At 36.6% G+C, this 18873-nt stretch overlaps 1 protein-coding gene across 4 annotated transcripts; it reads left to right on the top strand.

The window, feature by feature from the left end:
- LOC110810999 (integrator complex subunit) lies at positions 1-15531 on the top strand. Of its 4 annotated transcripts, none has more exons than XR_002539066.2 (12): positions 2-906; positions 1117-1506; positions 1617-1831; positions 2155-2484; positions 2653-2860; positions 3373-3465; positions 3600-3691; positions 12409-12526; positions 12701-12786; positions 13871-13922; positions 14035-14875; positions 14983-15531. XR_002539066.2 is itself a non-coding variant. In XM_088220771.1 (11 exons), exons 1-11 carry the CDS (start codon positions 886-888, stop codon positions 14163-14165), a joined length of 1641 nt encoding a protein of 546 aa, XP_088076897.1. In that variant the 5' UTR covers positions 1-885; the 3' UTR covers positions 14166-14414. The 4 variants fall into 4 exon arrangements, 2 of the variants coding, with proteins under 2 accessions (XP_088076897.1, XP_021893042.2); XR_002539067.2 differs by having other exon boundaries at positions 2-1030; XM_088220771.1 differs by lacking the exon at positions 14983-15531 and having other exon boundaries at positions 1-906; positions 14130-14414.
- The last annotated feature ends 3342 nt before the right edge of the window (positions 15532-18873 follow it).

The following is an 18873-nucleotide window of genomic DNA, read 5'->3' as shown; positions in this document are numbered from 1 at the left end:
TGGGTGGAATTGCTACATTATGTAATGCATGAATCCTCGCGTTAAGGGACCCAAGAGACCGTTGCGCAATGCCATGAACCCGACTTGTGAGATTCGTCGGTTGCGTTGAGCGGCAATCACCGACCGGAAGTACTCGGCTTTGTGAAATGCTGGATCGATGAGATTTCAGCAAAAAAATCTAACTATAATAAGGTCAAGTTCCAGTCGATACTGTTAATTTTTATCGTTCTTCATACCAAAGTTGGTCCTTGGTGATGGTCTGACGAATTTCGGCGATGAATCTTCGCTGCTTAACAACGAAAGGCTGAATATCTCAAGGTTGGATTACTGGTAATGTTGGAGATGAAGATGGTGGCTTTTTATTTTAGAAGAAAAGTGAAGGATAAAGTTCTCACGTTTGCTTAATGTATCCCTAAATTAGGCTCCGTATCCTCTTGTTTAATTAAAGACACAGTTACAAGATTTAGAGCAATTACAGTTTCATGGAATAATTATCCCATGAACCAAATGAGGTAATGAATATTACCACATCAGTAATAGCCATTACAATAAGGATATATTCAGATATTTTCTGCCAAACCAAATAGGCTGTTAATTACCTAGGTTTATCCCAGTACGCGTGTCCTTGTTAGCAGAAGTGGGTGATAGAGTTTATAGATGTTCGAAAAAGGAGCCTGCAGATTGTAGTGGACTCGACTTGTCGGTTTGTTCGTGTATTCACAGAATCCAACTTCGACAGTACACAAGGTGTTTGATGGTTTGCCTTGATGTGTTAAAAGGACTTGCTTTTGGTTCAATACTCCTACTTCATCTGCCAATATACGATTCATCTCCTATGCGTTCTTCTTTAACTTAAAAATTCTGCTGCTATATGCCTCGGCAACTATGGGGTTTTCATCAGATGATGTGAGCTAAATAGCCACTTCAGTTATTAAATTTATGTTGGCCCTTGATATATATATATATATTGTTCAACTGCTGGAAAGATAGTTAACACCTTATCTTTTTATCGTTCAGCTCCATGAAGCTTGTAAGTCTCTATATTCGTCCTACCAAGGAAAAAAGGTTTCTGTATTAAACTTCTATAGGAAGTTAGTAACATTTGTGTTTTTGCAGACGTGCCTTAGCAAAGGTGGCAGCTTTCAGTTCCCACCATGTCATATGGTTAATATATGTGGATTTAGGATCTTGCTTGATTGCCCAGTGGATCTTTCAGCTCTAACGATCTTCTCTCCTGTCCCTACTTGTTTTGACTCTCCTGCTGACAAAGGAACTTCTGATTGTCCTATATATACATCATTGGATACTGAAGCTGTATCTCAGAAAAGGGAGAAAATTGAAAATCCACTTGATGCAAGTAATTTAATACAGGCAGAACCCTGGTTCAAAACTGTAAAGAGTTTGCACTTGTGGGATGTTTCCTTCATTGATATTGTGTTAATCTCAAGTCCAATGGGAATGCTCGGGTTGCCCTTTCTCACTAAAAACAAAGGCTTTTCTGCCAAGGTAATTAGAAGTAGGTACTTCTTTGTTTGGTGCTCAATGTTCATTTCTTAACTTGAAAATTTGATACTGTGAAAATATATATCATGATTTTTGGCTCTTAACTTGGTCAGATCTATGTGACTGAAGCAACAGCAAAAATTGCACAGCTTATGATGGAAGATCTCATTTCAATGCACATGGAATATAGACAGTTATATGGAAATGAGGAATCTGGTTACCCTCAGTGGATGAATTGGGAAGAACTTGAGAGACTTCCATCTGCAATTAGGGAGATAGCTCTTGGCAATGACATCGAGGATCTGGGCTGTTGGATGCCCTTATACAGGTACTTTTGCTTCGCTTTTTAAATACATTCTTCTTTGGTTTGTATATAAAAAGTTTCAATTTCCTTGTTTGTGGACCTTCTAGTTTTTTTTTTTTTTTATCTCAGATATGCTGGATGGAGTTTTTGTATTTCTCTTAATATTAATGGAAACTCCTATTAACTATAGCTATAGCAACTTTATTGTTATTTTAAAAAAAAAGCTATAGCAACTTTATTGAAATACTGGAATCACATTTTCTGATGTTCAGGAAACTGTTGGGCATAAATGAGCTCATGTTTTATCTGATCGCATTTTTTCTCTTACTTATTCCTTTTCTTCTCAGTGTTGATGATGTGCAGAGTTGCTTGAGGAAAGTACAAACACTTAAATATGCTGAAGAAGCTTGCTATAATGGGATATTGATCATAAAGGCATTCAGCTCTGGTTTAGAAGTCGGCTCATGCAATTGGACAATAAATAGCCCAAAAAGAAATATCACTTGTATATCAGGCTCCATCTTTGTTTCTCCTCATGCTATGGATTTTGACTTTCATGCTCTTCGTGGGAATGATCTGATCCTATATTCAGATTTCTCTCCCCTTTACACCAGTGAAGATCTTGAGTGTGGTAGCAATTGCTCTATTGCAATTACAAACAATTTTTCAACTCTGAGGTATGCTCTATGCATATATTGTTAGTGTTATTAAGGTGAAAAATTGCCTCTATGAAACTTGTGCAGTTAAGGAAAGCCAGTCATATATTCTGTTTATGTAATGAAAATGTCTTTTTAGAATGTCGCAATTGAATACATATTTTCTTAATCTTTTTCGTTATGGTGCAGTGGTGATAACAATTGGGAAGAATTGGCTGCATCTTTACTTGACCAAAATGAGAGTTTGGAGGAAATGGAGAAGCTAGCTTTTATATGCTCTTGTGCTATAGATTCCATTAAAGCTGGTGGTTCTGTTCTTGTAACCATTAGTCGGCTTGGTATTACTCTGCAGCTCTTGGAGATGATGGCTGTTTTCCTGGAGTCTTCGTCTCTAAATGTATGTTATGGATTCCATGCCTTCCCTCTTACCTGTCTACTCCACACCAGTTCTTTTTGGTTACTTAATGAAAATGTAAGAGCCCATGAGTGTTTTATTGCAAGCATAGGAGTGTCCATATTCCAGTCAACACTGAAAAATTGGACTTGACCAAACTGAAAACTGGACTGGAGCAGACTGGATTGAACAGTTTGATCCTCAGTCTAGGCAATGGACGACCAAAAAGCTCATAGGTTTTGGTTCAAATATGAAACCCAAAATATGAACCAAAAAAATACATTGGGTTCTTTTAAGTCAGGTCCTTGATCTGTACCCCATCCCTTATTTGATCCTCGGTCTCGTCCGGTCCGGTTTTGTTTTGGGCTGATGAACACCCCTAGCAAGCAACTAATATTATCAGAGGTCCATTGTGGTAATGATTCTTTGTATAGGAAGAAATTATGTGCAGAAGCATTATAGTGTAGATGTATGGATAGTACCTTTGAATCATATGCTATATATCGATGCTGCAGGTTCCCATATATGTTATTTCTTCTGTGGCAGAAGAGTTATTGGCTTATGCTAACTCGATACCAGAGTGGCTATGCAAGCAGCGGCAAGAGAAGGTATGTTTCCATCAGATATCAATACATTAACAATCCTTGTTATCTAATACGCATCAGCTCATGCCACTATTACCTTGCTAAATGACATTTGAAAAGAAAATATGTCATAATTTCACTGTTTATTGGTGTTACAGCTGTTTTCTGGTGAGGCATTGTTTGCACATGTTGAACTCATAAGAGGGAAGAGGGTTCATTTGTTTCCTACAATTCATTCACCTACATTACTGTAAGACATTCTCGGCTTTTCTTCTTCTTAGACTATCTCTAGCTTGTGGTTGACTCTTGTTTTTCTTTTTTTCTTTTGAAACATAAATTGGTTTTTGCTCTACATTGGTTAACTGCCAGGACTTGATCTACATTGGTTTTTGCTGATTACTACCTTTTGGTGTCTACATAGCTGAGTAATTTTCTTTCTGGATACCTTTTAGCAGGTTATTAGGCTTATTGGTTTCTCTTTTGGATGCATAATCTTGCTTGTGCATTTTTTTGTTGGTTCTGCTAGTCTGTGTTAGTACTTCTCACAGTTCAAAATGCAGGTTTTATTTAGTTTTCTTCAAGATCCTTGTGGTATTTAAAATGTGCTATTCTTTGTGATGTAGGAAAAAAAAGAGATTTAACACAATATTCAGGAAAAATTTATGAAGAACCAAAACTGAAGATATTGGGTCACGATAATCAAATTAATAAGTCAATATTTATATGATAATCATATGAATAGCTTAACCAATATAAGTTACAGTATGCTATTTATAGTTATTAGAGAGCAATCAAAACCAGAATTCTTAATAATAGACTTGCACCAATAGTAGCTATAAAAGTACTAATTTCTAGATAAGCTGAATACCTTAATACTACATGTACAATACAATTACATACATAAATCTTATTAATGAATTGATGAGAACTCAACGTCGAGTTTTTGAAATATCAAAGTAGAAAAAATATAAAGAGGTTTCTCTTCCTAGTGATTGAAACTCACGAAACTTGATATTTTCATTAGAAAATAAGAATGCTTTCAAAAATAGTGGATTTCAGTGTAGCAATGGATCAATTAGGCATAACAAATTCTACAAATAGAAGAATCACCAAACTCTAGTTATCAATCTCTGTTGCAATTTTTTTCTTTTTGTAGTTTCTTTGAGCTTCTTTCTTCTTCATGGTGTTCATAACAACTATAATGTTCTCTAAATGAACGATGTCATTTCTTGCTAGTAAATCTTAAAATCCATTACGAAATAGCTCAACTTGATCAAATTGAACCATAACACTTTCTGCAATCTCGTTTACCATCTCAATTTTCCAACTTGCATTCATACCTTTGAGATCATTACTTAATTTATGGATTAATTAAGTTGTAGCACTTCTATAAAATTTTGCTCTCTCCCGTTTATTCACATTCTCTTTCTTTATTTTTTAACCATATTTTATTTAAGTTTCAAATATGGTAGAGCAAGCTCTCTCTCTCTAAAATCTTCTCTCTTGTTGCACCCATAACCTTTTTCGCTGAAGCTTATTTTTCTTCAAGATCATCCATCCAAGAATCCTCATATCATCCCAGTGCATACTGGAAAACCCATGGCTACTAATTTGTTATTGAAGAATGCCAAAAGATTTGTTCTTATTGGTAGCAAATCCTATGACGTTAGTGTGATAGAAAGAACCTTGATGGTATTCGAATAAGTGATAAACAGGTAATAGAGTTTCCATCACACTAAGCAAAGAAGAAGTCAAATGGATTATCGCAACACTGTGCGATTTCTATTGGCATAAAGGTGGTAAATCTTGGGGCAAAAACATGAAAAGCCAACACCACCACCTTTTCTTCGTCATGATTTGGAATCGAAGGGGCAGATGCCTGGTACTGTCAGAGGCAAGAGACAAAACAGTCAAAAGAATTTTCATTCCTGATGGTTTTGAGGCTAGTGGCTAGTGGCGCTTCTTGAAGGCGATTTTTAACCTTACAGAAACTCCTTTGATGAATCCCTTTAAAAAATCGGGGGTCTCTAAAAGTCTCCTAGTTCGGCTAGCTCTAGAAATTTCTACACACAATCCGGGGAGCCTCTGTTGCCCACATTGCAATCATTGTCTCCATATCGCCCTGTCGTCAGCAGAGGAAAGATCTCACGCAACGGCTCTGAAAAACCCTAGATTGACTCTAGCCTGGGTATGCGAGCCCCTACCCGACCCGGTGATTTCTAATTAAATCCTGGCCATAGTCAGCTTCATTTATGCTAACAGATTCGAGCCGCTTAGCAAGTTGGCTAAAAGGACAGTGACGCAAGTGGACCCAAAGATCAACATAAAAGGCCTAGGCTCACTTGGGCTGAGAAAGGCAAATGGACAAATCAGACGGGCCCAAGCAAAGTGATTAAGAAGAAAAACAGCCCAAGAAAAAAAGCCTAAAAAGTTAAATTGCTATGGAGACAAAAAGAGGACATGAGCCCGACCTATGAGAGAGTTCAGAATGTGCTGCTACAGTCTATTACCTCTTAGGACCAAACGCTTACTTCAATCGAGGGTTCTGCTCGGGACAGCAATAGCACTCATCCTGGTGTGATGGAGCACGATATGACAGCTTTAGCAATTTTTTCTGTAAATAATTGGTCTTCAGAAATGACTTCTCCTTCTAACCCTACCATGTGTCTAGCTGAAGAATTTTTTTCTGATTCGGCCTTAGACCTGATGGTCTTACCTTCGGAACCTGAGCAGTTATCAATCAGTAATGTTCAAATTGACAAAGGGAATGAATTGATTGAGATAATAGCATCAGTGGATCGGATTCTCAGGACAATCAAACATATGACCCTCAACTCTATTATGAGTGGATCCTTCAAAATATTTTTTGTATCAGCAAACTTCTGGGTTCTTCTTTTCTCGGGTTTGAGTTGGAAACGAAATCCCTTTTCCTAGAACTTGAGGAAAGGTTAAATGATAGTAGAAAAGTCTCCCTGATTTCGAACTCGAGCAAGAAAAAGCAATCCAATGAAGGTTCAAGGGAACTTAAGAGGCTCCAATATTCCATAAACTATGAGGGCCGAAACAGTAAGAGTAAAGGAGCAGGGAATCATCAAAAACTATGTAAATGTTTAACAAAATACTATTATGGAGTGTCAGGGGCCTTAATGACGAGAGAAAAAGAGGTACCATTAGGGGATGCATCAACACATAGAAACCGTTAATCATCTGCTTCAAGAAACAAAAATGGAAACAATCTCATAAAAGATCATCAATAGCCTATGGCAGAGTGATGACATTGGGTGGTGCTTTCTTCCTGCTAAGGGTTTTGCTGGGGGTGTTCTAATTATGTGGAGGAAAGATAGAGTGAGATGCCAAAATACTTATATCAGTGATTGGTTCTTTTTGGGTGTATACTACAGAGGAAATTCCAATGAACACACTTTGTTGGGGAATGAACTCGAGTACATCAAGAATATTTGGGGTAATAGAGGCATCGTGGGGGGGGGGAGAGATTTTAATATGATTCTGAACATATCTGAACAAACTGGTAGTGGCTCAAATGATTCCGAAATTGAAGATTTATGGTCTCTTATCGACATACTTGATCTTAATGATTTACCATTAAATGGGGATAGGTGGACATGGAGTAACCAGAGGGAGCAAGCTTCTTTTTTCTAGAATTGACAGTTTTTTAAATTACATCCGATTTGTTGTTAGTCACCCTAGATATCAGTCAAAAAATTTTGTCTAGGCCCACTTCTGATCCTTATGGTGTCAGATGACATTTAATGGGGCCCTATCCCCTTTCGTCTTGACAACAAGTGGTTGTAGCTCGACAACTTCAAATCTATGGTGACAAATTGTTGGAACTCCTCGCAGGTAAGTGGCCCCACTAGTTACAAACTTGCATATAAATTAAAAAGGCTCAAACAATAGATTAAAACTTGGGCTAAAGTCACGAGTAAGAAAGAAGAAGAATATGTTAATGACATTCTGTAGGAGATTGATTTGCTTGATAGGAAGGAAGAAACTTCTGTGCTTTCCCAAGTTGTCAAGGGAAAGAGGAATGAGCTCAAGATTGATTTGGCTAAACGTTTCCAGATGGAAGCCACCTTTTAGAAGCAAAAGTTCAGGGAAAAATGGATCAAAGAGGGTGATAAAAATTCTAAATATTTTCATTTGTTAGCTAACCACAAAAGACGGGTTAATTTTGTGGAAGAACTCATCATTGGCGACAATTGTATCAATGGCAATGTGGCTTTGAGGGAGCGGGCATGAGTTCACTTCCAAAATCTGTATTATGAAGATTTATGTTACAAACCCAAGCTTGATAACCTTAATTTTAGCAGGCTCGGTGACAGGAATAGAGCTCGATTGGAAGAAAAATTAACGGAAACTGAAAACACTGATTGTCTTAGGGATTGGGATTGCGATGGTGATAAGGCACCCGGGCCAGACGGTTTTAACTTCAAATTCCGCCAAACTTTCTGGGGTGTCATCAAATATGACATCATCGAGTTTTTCAATGATTTCCACAATCACAGCTCATTTGTAAGGTCTTTAAACTCAATTTTTCTTGTTATGATTCCCAAGAAATGCAATCCCAAGCACATAAATGATTTCCGGCCGATTAGCCTTGTTGGATGTATTTACAAATTACTCTCCAAAGTTCTGGTTGAACGCTTGTCCAAAGTTCTAAATCAAATCATTGGCGATTGCCAACATGCCTTTGTTTATGGCTGTCAAATCTGCGATGCTATATTAATTGCTAACGAGACTTTGATGAGGTTCTCAGACACAACAAGACTGCCACTTTATGTAAACTTGGCATGGAAAAAGCTTTCGATCATGTTAACTGGAACTTTATAGATTACATGCTCGGCAGAATGGGTTTTGGAGATAAATGGAGAAGCTGGGTCAAAACTTGTATTTCTACAACAAGTTTTGCTGTCATTATAAATGGTGGCCCCTCATCCTTCTTCAAGGCCACTAGGGGGCTAAGGCAAGGAGATCCACTCTCTCCTTTACTATTTATTATTGTGATGGAGGTTCTCAACAAGATTCTGGAAAAGGTGAAAGAATTACAACTCCTAAGGGGTGTCCCCGTGGGAAGCAATGGAAATCTGATTGAAATATCTCATTTCTTTTTTGCCAATGATACACTCATTTTCTGTCAACCGGAGATGCGTTCCATGATGTTTTTGAGATGCATTCTTCTTTGTTTTCAAGCTGTATTGGGTCTCTCTATTAACATGCATAAATCAGAATTGATATTGCTGGGTGCGTCAAATTCTAACAACTCTCTAGTGCAGGTATTTGGTGGTAAAAAATCCAACCTCCCAATCTCTTATCTTGGGGTCCCCTTGGGCAAAGCATAATGATACCAGAAGCTGGGATCCTGTCATTGAAATGTGTCATAACAGATTAGCAAATTTGAAAAGAAAATTTCTATCTAAAGGTGGCCGGTTGACTCATTAAAAGTAAACTTTCTAATCTCCCTATTTACTATTTATCCGTGCTCAATATTCCTTCTAAAGTAGCTAAGAGATTGGAAACAATTCAATGCAATTTCTTATGGGGTGACAGAGATAATAGCAAGAAATTCCACCTTCTTAACTGGAATGAGGTCAAGAATCCTATCAAAGATGGAGGGCTGGGGCTGTGTTCATTGGTTAATCTAAACAAGGCTCTTCTTGGAAGATGGATTTGGAGATTTTGGAATGAGGAAAACAGTTTGTGGAAAAGAGTCATCAGCTGTAAATGGTTTAAAGGCAATCCACATGATTTCTCTCTAATCAGAAAATTCAACTACGGGTTGAGTCTGGGGAAAAATATAATGAAACTTAGTGACAGCGTTCTTCAATGCTCTAAATGGATTCTGGGCGATGGCAATAAAATTCGGTTTTGGGATGATGTTTGGTGTGGTAATGAGACTCTTCTTGCAAAATTCCCGCACATCCATGCTATTGCAAGGAACAAAGAATGTCGTATCTATGATGTGTCCAGCCCTGATTGCCCGGGTCTGTGGAATATTTTTATTACAAGGAACCTTCAGGATTGGGAGGTGGAGGAATACGATGCATTGCTTCTCACTTTGTCCAACATTTAACTTTCAAATCATGATGATAAGTTAAGCTGGAAACTGAGTAAAAATGGCCTGTTTTCTGTAAAAACTTTCTACCTTTACATAAGGGGTTCATACACTAATAGACAGCAGGTTTTCCCATCACAATAAATCTGGAATTCAGGAGGTCCACCTAGAATTTCTTTTTTTGCCTGGGAGGCTGCCAAAGGAAGGATTCTTACTCTTGACAATTTGATGAAAAAGGCATTGCCACAGTGAACAGATGCTTCCACTGCAAAAATGGACTTGAAACTTGTAACCATCTTCTCCTTGGCTGTCATACATCTCACAAATTACAGTCCATGGTTCTTGGTCTTCTTGGTTTATCTTGTGTTATGGCTGGCACTACTATTGCTGAATTGTTGGCTTGGGAAGGCGTTGGTTGCCCGAAAAAAGCTATCGGCATCATCCCTCTCACTATCTTTTGGGTTATTTGGAATATCCGCATCATCGTCTTTGATGTGTAAGAAAAATGTTTATTGAAGTCAAGAACAATTGTCCAACCTATCCTTAGAAGGACCTAAAAGAATAAGAAATAGAAGTTAAGAAACCCAAAAAATGACGGAGTTTTGGCTCAAATTTGGCTTGAAAACAACTTAGCTCAATATTTTACTTAGTTCCAAAAAAGAGCCTTCTCGTCTGACATTTTGTAGGGATAAGTAATACAGGAATACGAGGAATACGAGAATCTATTTATTTTTCTTTTGTGCTATATATATAGAATATATATATATATTTCTTTTTTATTTTTGTTTTTCTAGTAAAACTAATATAAAAGAGACCCAGCTCCAGAAAACAACTTGGCCCAGAAACAACTGGGACTCGAAAAACAGCTTAGTGCAAAATGGCTTGGCTAAGCAATAGCTTGAACTAAATTCCACTCACGTTGTCGAGATTTGATGCTCATGCGCCATATTCTAGTGATCGTTGGGCATCGAGTTTTTAGCTATGAAGATATCTGTTGATGGCGGTCCTCTATCTGGTCTTAGTGGTTGTCTTAGCGACCAGGGAGGTTGAGTTTTGGCAAGGCATTGACAATTAAAGTTGTTGCTGGCAAGCATGACACTCATAGGGAAGTAAGGGGCTGAGAGTTGGTATGTAGGCCCATCAGTTCCCTCAAGTGTTTATGGTCTCGACAATGTCATCTGCCTCTTGACAGTGTTCAATAAACAGTTGCTGCTGACGGTCTCTCAGTTGTGTTTGTTGTTCCTACAGCTTCTATGTGAGGCAACTATCTTCGACAGTTGGTTGGAAAGTTGGAATGAAAAATTATATATTGTATGATGAATCAATTAGACTCTAATATGAATTGATGTAGGATAAAGAGATGTTGAATACAAGTTTATTAAGATCTAAAGTTGAAATCTCAAATCTCAAGAGTCAAATCAATAAATCAATATTGTATAATTATCATATAAATTATGATGAATCAATTAGACTCTAATATGAATTGATGTAGGATAAAGAGATGTTGAATACAAGTTTATTAAGATCTAAAGTTGAAATCTCAAATCTCAAGAGTCAAATCAATAAATCAATATTGTATAATTATCATATAAATAGTATACTAAATAACAAAGCCAGGACATACAACTAATAGATACTAGAAAGCAATCAAGATAAAAATTCTTAAGTCTATCTAGGAAATTTACTGAATAGGAAATTAAATAGAATAATTTATAATAGAAATAACTAAATAAGATCTTAAGTAAATAAGAAATAATAAACTCATATCATTAGTACTAACCTTAAATAAGCTAAACACCATAATACTACATAAGTATTACAATTACATAGAGATATTTTAGTATTGAAATATGTACACTTTCATTCTCTTTTTCAATCACTTACATGTTTTTATACATGCTTGTCTACTTTTAAATGTATCTTTTATGTGGGTGTGCCTTGACATGTTATTACTTGTGTAATCTTCACCAAGGTGCAATCTCTTTGATTCAAAAGTCCCGGACTTAGTTGTTCACCTTAATCCTTAAAATGTACGACGATGTATTACTTGAAGCCTGTTGATATTTAAATCAATGAACTGATGAGTTAAATTTATGTTTTGGTTCATTTTCAATCAGACAAGTTCAACGTATGTTTACTTTCATTTTCTTGGGGGGGCACTAGGAAGATTATTTAGTGGGCAATATATTTCAGAATAAAAACTGACAGGTAATAGTAGGAGCATGAAACAGTCTGGAGTAGCCCAGACCAGACTGAATCCATGTTACCCTTTGGGCCAAAGACTGGACCATGGGATTGGTCTAGTCCACAGATATGACCAATTTCTTTTTAACTTCAATTCCTTGTTAAAAAAATTAACCATAATAAAAATTTGACTTAATCAATCCAAGTCTTTTAATATTACCAAGAACCCAGAAAAACCCAGCTGACCATTTCTTGTGCTCTTAGCTTCATTACTAGAAAAAGATAATCATCAATCAAATATTAAGGAAGTTTTTCAATTTGAAAGTACAACCTCACAAATCAAGAAATTTATTATTATTATTTAGATTTGCAGTAAAAATAATATCATGTCAATTTGCACACATTAAATTAGGGGTGATTTTGGTTTTTAGTGTGTGTGTGTGTGTGTGTGTATATATTAACTTTTTTAACCCTTCCAATCTGGTCTGGGACCTGACTGGAATGGACTGGTCCTTTCAGTCCCTATTCTACAGGACTGAGGACTGAACCATAGGTAGTCCGGTCCGGCCGGACCAGGTTTTGCACACTCCTGGGTTGCAGGAAATACTTGAATGGACATGCAGTTAAACACTGCTGATAATTTTACATTTATATTTGTGTGGGAATTATGTTTTAAGTATTCTCCCTGAGAACTGACATTATGCTTATAGGAAAAATTGGCAAGAATCCTGTATCATCTTTTCTCCTCATTGGAGTTTGCGGCTTGGTCCTTCTGTTCATTTGCTTCGTCATTGGTGCCAAGATCCCAGATCATTACTTGTTCTTGAGGTTTTCTTTTTCCTTTTTCTTATTTACCTCTATTAACTAGGCTTTATGGTCTTTCTATGTTTCTACGTGTCATTAAGATCATTGTTCTTAGTGCACCTTCATTATATCTTAAGCTCATGCTAAAACTAGGTATCATTTACCTATTATATTTAATAATATATGTACATCTTGCAGAATGGAGTAGATGCTAGTTTAGCTCTCTTGCCTTTCAAACCAATGGCAATGAAAGTTCTTCAATGTTCATTTCTCTCTGGAATAAGGTACAGATTATCTTTTTCTTTAGTGTTTATATGTTGATTTTTTGTATCTGAAAGTTGATGGGTATTCTGTATCTGGGTCATAATGATATGGTAAAAGCTAACAAGAACAAGGAGGAGGAAAGATGCCAAGATTTAAGCAGTAGATAAAAAATAAAAGGGGAGAAAATACTAGGATTTGAGGAAGAAGACAGACTAAGATTCCAAAATGATTCTATTAAAAAGTAGTTAATTCCACATAATTTCTAGATTAATAGCATGTCCTAACAAAATCAGGATACATGAAAAGGTTACACCTGCAAATTCTTCAATTTCTAAGTTTCTTGGTTATCCACCTACCACACACGCAGGTTTATCCTTCCCCATTTGGAAGGTGAAATTTTTTTTCAGACTACAGTCCTGAATATGATCAACACTAATGTCCTAGATCTCTGTTTGATGCTTATGGAGCTTTGAGTTAAGAGCTACTTGTTTCTTCCTTGTGATGTGGTGTGGCGGGTCTATGGATTGTTTTCTAAGTTTAGATAAGGTTGGCCCCTATTGGATATTTTTATCTTTCACTTTGTGTGGTTTTAGGAGGGTTAAGGATGCAAGCTGCTGCAGAGGGGGACAATTGTTACTGACTTGTGGGTCTCATGGTTGGAATAATCTGCTAGGATCTTTGAGCAACATTTTTAGCTGCATAACATGCTCTGGATAAATTGGCATTCTTTCCTTGTCTTTGGGCAAAGGATTCACGCTTCTTTTGGAGGGCTCCTTTGTAGTTTGCTAAGGAATAAGATGACTATTTTTCTCCCGTTGTTTTTGTGATGTGTCCTAGTACTTTCCTGTTATGTTTAGGGATACTTATCCTCTTAATCTTGATATTAATAGTAGTTCTTTATATCTTAAACAAACAGAAATAAAAGTTTTAGTTTCCTAAATAAAATCACTTGCAAATCCCTACAAAAGAATAGAAACAATTTTCCTGGTTGATATAAAGACCCTTGTATTAGTGATTACTTCTTAGGCAAATCTGCACAGACAATTCATCTCAGGAATTTGACTTTGGTAGCACTTTATCAAGACCTTCCTATGCTTTTTGTAGGTTGCAAAAAGTCGAACCTTTGCTCAGGTTGCTGCAACCAAAGTTAGTTCTTGTAAGTCATCTTGTTAAATTTATAATTCCTTTTGTTTCCCTCCTTCCCATGCTAATTTGATATCTTGTTTGTTCATCCGAATAATGATTTGTTGCTTTTATTCTGTACAAAGTTCCCTGATAATTTTAGGCAGCTGATCAGTTTGTCAGATCTAAATTCAAACTCAGTTTCACATTATACTGAAAATGAAATGTTACGTGTACCAAGCTTCAAAGATTGTTCAGAAGTAGAGATTGCAATTGATTTGGCCTCAGAAATGCGCTGGAAAGAAATAAAAAAGAAGTCCATTAATGCCACAAGGTTGAAGGGAGAGCTCCTAATGCATGATGGACAATGTAAATTATTCTCTGGGCTTGAGCCAACAAGGTCCAGGCAGTTATGGCCACTAGTGCTTTGGGGTTCACCAAACTTGGAAAGACTTCAGGCTGTATTATTGAAGATGGGCATTAGTGGAACGGTAGAACAAGTCATGGGTGATGATGAATCCAAAAATTCTGGTATCATATGTGTCCACAGTCCTAACCAGGCCTTAATAGAAGTTCAGGCAACATCTACTTTAATCAATGCTGCTAATGAGAATCTTGCCTCTCGTATTTTTGAGGCCATTTCTAGTATCTTGGATGGCATTTGAAAGGAAAGGGATCGGTGGTTTTTCTTTAACCATCTTAGGCTGCTTGGAGAGGTACATTTAAAATTGCTTTGCACCTGAAGTAAGATTCTCCTTCAGTCATGAAAGTCCTAATGAGTTTCTTCCTGCAATACCCATTGTACGTGTACTAACAAGATGCTGGCAAATCAGTTGAAATTTGTTCTTTCCAGTCTATGATTATAATCAATATGCTTATCAGGCCAGTTAAAGAATCTCTGAAATAGTGCTGGTCCATGAGTTTTTTAGCAACTATAGCAGGGAAAGCACCTCTTCTTTGAGCCTATTGAAATTGATCAAAGTGAAGGTATACAGTTCTTTTCATGGGGATGTTATGCTGGATATTAGTAAAGTTTTCTTTGTATATTTGTCAGTTAGATTGAGAGCCTGCATTGATTTCTTCTCGATTCTTAGGGTCTGGAAATGATTGCTTGAAAGCTTTTTTCTAAAGGAAGGAGGGAGAGAAGGAGGGTCTAAGCAACAGAGATCCTCCTCTATTAATGATGTGGAGATGAGATCAATAGATTTACAGAAGGTGTTTCAGAAGAGCAGATTGCTTCAGAGTCTATTCAGCTGGCATGATTACTGGAATTCATATGTAGATGCAGAAGATTGCTTGGTTCTTTTGGAGAAGACCAGCTATGTGTGTTATTGATGGGTTAAAAGCTTATCATTTCTAGATGCAGTTTTTGTGGGAAATAGAAGCGATTGCTGCTTGAACCGAACTGCACTGCATGGGGTTCTTGATCCAATACAACATCTTGTCACCAAGAGAGTTGGAAATGGTTTGCATTCAGAGACCTTCTATACCAACGAGCTCCTTTCAACTGCTTGAGTTGGGGAGTGTTTTGAAGAATGCCTGTAAATATTTTTCTGGTTTCTGCAGTGGACTATAAGAAAGAACAGATGGTTGCTCAAGATTTTATGAAGCAGTGGTGCATAATATAGTATTTATTGCTTGGACTTGGTCTTCTTTCACATTATACGTAAACTGACCGACTCAGTTGTGTGCTTCAACTAATAATGCTATAAAGTAGGAAAAAAATGTCACTACTAAAATCTATATAAATTTTTATAACCTCGTATAGGCATTACTACAATTTGTACCTTGCACTCTAAACAAAGTATCAAAGAATATTTTTGATACTATTTTAACTTTGGATTTTGAATCTCTAGATTGAGTTACCAAACTTTTTAAAACAATCTTTTGAAAACAATGTCACCTGATGCCTTAAAAAGGAAAAATGAAAAATATTTTATGTAACAGGTCGGAACTTAAAAAAAAAAATTATAAATTGAATGTTAAAAAAAAAATTATAAATTGAATGTGGAAGTAAAATAATATAAATAGGGTTTACATTATTTATATAATAGTTTAAAATAACAAATAGAGTTACGAGAATGTTCATTCTAAAAAAATAAATAAAAATAAAAAAAATAAACGAAAAGTAAACAATTAAGCATTTTACGACGATTTTACTAACTTTTGAAAGAGTTTGAGTGGTGAACTATTCACAACTCTTTTATTGATCGGAATCTGAATCTTAATATTCTTGATCTGAAATAGTTAATGAAGAGGTGAGCAACACTAATTCAGTAAGAATATCACACTATTTACCGATACATAAACTGAAAATTGGTAAAAATAATAAAAACAATCAATGAAACTCTTAATTTAAGTAAATTTATTTATCATAAGTAAAACTATTTATTGCATACTTACCGTTGCGAGATTTTGAAAACCGACTTCTAGAGACAATAGCTCAACAATATCATAATCTCATATTCAAATAAGTAAGAATAACAACTTTTCTTTTTTATTTGCCTACTGGTATCCATGGAAGTCTATAGGCATGTCCCACTACGCATGAACCAACATCCAACTTTGTCAACTAACCGGTCGTCCCCATACCCCCTCCGGTATTAGTGCTAAAAATACCATCCATCAATACCTTGTCCGGCATGAGGGTGAAACGGTCTGTCCCCATACCCCGTACAGTATAAGCGCTAAAATACCAATTCTCGATACCCCATCCGGTATGAGACGACGTTTACGGTAGAGTTCCCTATGTACCCGGTCTGTCCACCAACTTTTAGGATATTCAGTAAGACTACCATTCATTCGTTCACTTAATCAATCAATTTTATGTTTATATTTAATTTTCAGTTTTACAATTTAACCATAAATCAATACAAGACAAACAATACATGCATCAAGAAAATATAACTGAATAATTTTACAAATTTTAGTACATTATCATGCATTTAAAGCTGTAAAATCAATCAATCAGTTAAACAGAATAACAATAATAAATAACCGATTTTATTTTCATTAGTAACCTGTAATTAATTTTTGAAATTTTTTAAATTATGCAAAATATCATATTATTAAAAATTAAATTTTGATTCTATAACAGGGAATAAAGTGATGTATTCTTACCCGAATCGGTGTCCAAAATACTGAACTTTCAACTGCGCTTACTGGCGGTCTCTGGGTTTCCTAAATTTTTCTATGAAAATTAAAACACGCTTCACATATCTAAAAATACCCTAAAAAAATCTAAAATCGGTGTTAAAACTCTTTTCCAATAAATTTTAAAATTCCAGCACGGCGGCACTGCTGTGCTTTGGCAATGATACCGCCACTTGCGGTGGCGGTTTGGATTGGCCTTGCCATTTTCGGCCAGTTTTGACCGATTTCGGCCAGTTTTATACTCATCCATGCGAGAAAACACGTTAGGGGGTCTTGGTTAGCCCGAAAAAAATCGAAAAATAAAAACTTACCAGTGGTGGAATTTTTCGGTGCGGCGGCTCTGCCGACTCACTTCGCGACTGGACGTTTTTCTTTGGTTAACCTATAGAAAATAAAATGGTGAACACAATGGTGGAAAAATCACACGAAACGGAAAACAGAAAAGGGCTCATCGGAGGTATTTTTGGTGTTTTTCGCAGCGGCGGCGCTGGGCTTCACCCACGATTTCTGGCTCATCTGCCATCCCTTTTGCTTTGATTTGACCATGAGGTGTTCAAAATCAAATTTCGAGCTAACAAAAGAAATTTCACTTTTTTTGGTGGTCGGAGGTGGCTCCGGCACGACGGCAGGCAACGATCGGCTCCCTTCTCCGGCGACTGGTTCTTCTTCTCCAGCGAGGGACTTGCGGCTAGGATTTGGGTTCAATGTGAAGTGAGATATTTATATCTGTCTCTCTTAAATCAGGATCGTTCATTGTGTTCGATCTCGATCGTCCGGTCGCGTTTAAAGAGGAAATGAATCTATACTGTTCATCACGATTTGATCTGGACCTACGATCGTATTTAAAGAGAGAATGAATCTGAACAGTTCATCATGTTTAATCGTGACCGTTTGATTGTACCTGAGGAGGGAAGGGATTCGGACCGTCTAGGCATGCGGGAACGCATCCGGACTGTCCGATTGCGGGCACGTAGATTGCCAGTGTGGCTTCCCGCGTAGCACCGAATCAGCATGCTTTGCCACACGGTGCGTTCCGGTTCGTTGGGACTGCTAACTGGGTGGTCCTACGTGGTACAATTTTTCTTAATTGCTTTTGAACATAGTTTTCGATTTTTATTTCAAAAATACTTACAAAACCTAAATTTTCATCCATTTTTCCTAAAATTATTTTTAACTTTATTATCTACCTATTTTTTTCCTAATTTTACAATAAATAAAAATTTAAAAATTTAAAAATTATATTTTTATATATTTAATTTAAAAATTTTAAAATTAATCCTGGGTCAAATTTCGGACCCGAGTATTACAATTCTCCTTCCTTTAAAAGAAATTTGATTCATCGAGTTTATCTTTCTCTCACTCAATCAAACAGTTAGGGATACTAGGCTCTGAAGTCTAATTCTAACTCCCATATGGGGCCTCTCTCTGTGTGTGATTTTGCTATAGGACTTTAATGAAGAAAATTTTCCGGTTGTGGAGTACTCTACTCTTTCGGTCTACAATACCTACCGGTACCTTCTCATAAGACAGATCTTCCTAGAGTGAAAGGGGCTCGTGGGCCTAAGACATGAGAGGGGTCCAGGTTGTACTTACGTAGCATGAACACATGAAACACATTATGGACTCTGAATAGTTCTAGAAGTAGTGCTAGTTTTTATGCAGCAGCACCAATTCTGTTTAAGATTTCAAAGGGTCCAATAAACCGGAGGGATTTAATTTCTCCATCTTACTAAATCTACTGATTCCCTTGAAAGGAGTGATCTTAAGGAACACTCGATCACCTTTCTCAAATTTCAAATCCCTCCCCTAAGTGTCCGCATAACTCTTCTGTC

The sequence above is a fragment of the Carica papaya genome, chromosome 5 (genome assembly GCF_054855325.1).
Source record: "Carica papaya isolate Zhongbai chromosome 5, ASM5485532v1, whole genome shotgun sequence".
Taxonomy (NCBI): Eukaryota; Viridiplantae; Streptophyta; class Magnoliopsida; order Brassicales; family Caricaceae; genus Carica; species Carica papaya.
This window is presented reverse-complemented; position numbering and strand designations above follow the sequence as displayed.

Excerpts from the sequence above, each read along its gene's own strand:
- LOC110810999 (XM_022037350.2), top strand. The coding sequence starts at position 886 with ATGGGGTTTTCATCAGATGAT. Across the intron at positions 907-1,116 it reads TGGGGTTTTCATCAGATGAT|ACGTGCCTTAGCAAAGGTGG; the intron begins GTGAGCTAAATA and ends GTGTTTTTGCAG. Across the intron at positions 2,485-2,652 it reads AACAATTTTTCAACTCTGAG|TGGTGATAACAATTGGGAAG; the intron begins GTATGCTCTATG and ends GTTATGGTGCAG.